The 2,762-nt window shown below is 50.0% G+C and overlaps 1 protein-coding gene across 1 annotated transcript; it reads right to left on the reverse strand.

The window, feature by feature from the left end:
• Positions 1-891: 891 nt before the first annotated feature.
• Positions 892-2,427, reverse strand: Crct1 (cysteine rich C-terminal 1). The gene is made up of 2 exons (XM_076574502.1): positions 2,366-2,427; positions 892-1,554 (listed from the first exon to the last, which is right to left on the reverse strand). The coding sequence occupies exon 2, from the start codon at positions 1,530-1,532 to the stop codon at positions 1,236-1,238; it is 297 nt and encodes a 98-aa protein (XP_076430617.1). The 5' UTR covers positions 1,533-1,554; positions 2,366-2,427; the 3' UTR covers positions 892-1,235.
• Between the last annotated feature and the right edge of the window lie 335 nt (positions 2,428-2,762).

Below are 2,762 nucleotides of genomic sequence, written 5' to 3' on the forward strand. Positions count from 1 at the left end.
ACCTTGTGTCTGGAACAAAATTAATGTTCAACAACGTGAGCTATTTTTGTGCTGTTATTTTTACCATTATTATACCATCCCTTCTGAACCTAAAAGACACTAGACAAGGGGTCTTACCTAAAATGAACAGTAAAGTTTATGCTCACAGGGCTCCCTATGCTTGTGTGGTTCACTCCATCTGCCACAGCCAGGGGAGACCTGTAGTTTCTGGTCATGCTTCGGCTGCATAGATCAGACCTAAAAGAAGGTGAGTCCCAGGCTCCTGATAGGCATAGATAGTTTTCTCACCCAGCAAGCAAAGGTCAGTGGTCTTCCACCAGAGGAAGAAAACTAGAGTGTTGTGAGGAAGGAGATGGAGAGGGGAAAGAAGGGGAGGGGAAGGGGTAGTAAAGAAGGGGAGAAGGGAAGTAGAGAAGAAGGGAGGAAGGGAAAATGGAAGAAGAGAAAGAAGTCTCAGCAGGACTGAATTCAAGGCTTCAGAAGTTGCCAATGCAAAGCAGAATCCCTCAGCTACCTGGGCCTTGTGGAAAAGTCCTAAGTGGAGGGAGGCGGAGTTGGGGGGTGGAGGGCAAGGAAGGGGCCTCTTCTGGGGAGGAACACAAAGTTTTTGACCACTTAGGGCAGACCACGCTAAGCAGAGCAATTAGGAGAATGATCTCTGAATCCTCTAGTTACCTCCATCTTTCAGGCATACAGAAGTGACTCTGAGCATAATGTTAGTTTCCCTTCGGTAAAACCGACGCAGCAGCGCCCACCTCAGAGGGTCATTATACAAAGGAGATAAAGCTCCTTAGACTACGCAGAGCAGTCGGCGTATTCTCCTTCAGGCATGAGCCTTTGAGGGATAATATAAAGGGCAATAAAATAAAAATGAAGGCACGGATAAAGGAATAAATAGGAAAAAGAAGCGTTCACGGGAGGTAGAAGCTTTATTATGACGTCTTCGGAGGACAATCAAATCAGTAGATCTATTTTGAACACTGACGTGCACAAGCCCCTGCCCTTAGCATGGTCTGAGGTCCCACCCCTGACTTGTATTCCCTGGGAGGAAAATCAGCACGAGGGGACAGGGCTGAGAAGAGCGTGAGGTTTCTGAACATCAAAGTGCAGTTAGCTTTAAGGGGACCAAACTCCGAGACCGGTCCCGCCTGTTACTACTATGGAAGACAGGGTGGGAGCAGCAGAGGGGTCGCTGTAGGATGCTAGTAGCTGCTTGGGCGCAGCTCTGTGGGCTCTCAGCAGCCACCGCAGCAGCCTGAGCTCTGGTTGTTGCAGGAGCGTTGAGACCTTTGGCTTCCTCCGCAGCAGCAGCCGCCAGTGCGCTGCCGGCGGCGCCTCCTGGGGAAGCAGCAGCAGCCGGTGGAACTGGAGCCACAGCAGCCGGAGTCACCGCCGCAGCCACAACCGCCGCCCCCGCAGCAGCCGCGGCTACAGCAGGAGGAGGAGGGAGCGGGGGCGGGCGTCGGGGCGGAGCAGGGGGCGGAGCCCTGGGAAGACCCTTTGGAAAAGCCTTTGGCGCCCTGCTGAGACATCGCGGCGTTTGTCAAGGCGAATCTGAAAGAAAGACAACCTTTCAAAAAGCCCGCCTTTTCTTTCCAATAGCGGAAGTCAGAATTTTTGACATTTGACTCAAAGACAGTTCAGTCCGGCTGGGGGCAAGAGAGGTGCGAGAAAGAAAAGAAAAGAAAAGAAGGGAAGCAAAGAAACAGACCCCAAACTGGTGGTGCTTCTGGTGACAGAGGCACAAAACAGGAAACAGAATATGCGAAGGATCGATGCAATTTCCCTAACTGGCATAAGGACCATATGGTCTCCATGGTGGAAAATAAAGAGGATATATCTTTGTATGTATATACATGTATCAATGTATCTGCATGAATCAATCAAAAATCTTCTCTTAACTCTTGTCCCACTATACTTGGACCACACAGCCTTCCAAGTGGTAATCTCCATTAATGCTGTATAACCGTTGTATCCTTCAGAAAACACCCAGCGACCACCTGTGTTCCCTTCTCCTCTTTGGTATAGAGATTCGGAAAACACAAATGCATGCCCTGAACAATCTTTCTTGACTGTCCTTCGCATTATAAGGAAAAGGCTAGCCATGGCAGAGAACAATAATATATAACCAGGGAACCTAAAAACCGGGGTTCTAGTCACAGCTCGTTTACAGGCTGGAAAACCTTTCAAAAGTCAGCTCCATGCCAGGCCTTTACATCTCCCTGGGCGACATGAAAAGCTGGCCCACTAGAAGCTCAATTCCAGGGCTATCTTCCCACAGCTACACTCTGGCCGTGCCCTACCTCCTCCCTTCTGTCTTCCACTCTTCCCAGCGTCCTTCCCCAGACTTTGCTTAGATACTTACTAGACCTTGGCTCCACAGGAAGACTCACTCGGTTCTCCAACTGGGACTTGCCACCTGCTAGGCAGAAGACTGAACAGTGTATGGCCAGAGAAGCTTTTATAAGATATCCAGACACTTGGGAGGGGCCCATTTCTCAACAGATGTGCTCAGCTGACACTTACATCCCAGAGGCATTCATCACTCAGATAGCACTGTAGGTGGTGCACGTGGATATCCAAGTCACTTCACAGAGGTGCCAGGATTGCTGTGTGTGTTTACTTTCCAAACAGGACACTGTTCATAGCTGGGAGGGCTGTGTACGTGCTCAGAGAAGGCCTGAGGCTCAAATGAAGAGAGGTCTGGGGTCCTGTCTGCTCACTTAAACACCACACACACACACACACACACACACACACAC

Source organism: Peromyscus maniculatus, chromosome 6 (genome assembly GCF_049852395.1).
Source record: "Peromyscus maniculatus bairdii isolate BWxNUB_F1_BW_parent chromosome 6, HU_Pman_BW_mat_3.1, whole genome shotgun sequence".
Lineage (NCBI taxonomy): Eukaryota > Metazoa > Chordata > Mammalia > Rodentia > Cricetidae > Peromyscus > Peromyscus maniculatus.

What these genes read in the sequence shown, in the direction of transcription:
- Crct1 (XM_076574502.1), bottom strand. Translation starts at nt 1,532, where the DNA reads ATGTCTCAGCAGGGCGCCAAAGGCTTTTCCAAAGGGTCTTCCCAGGGC.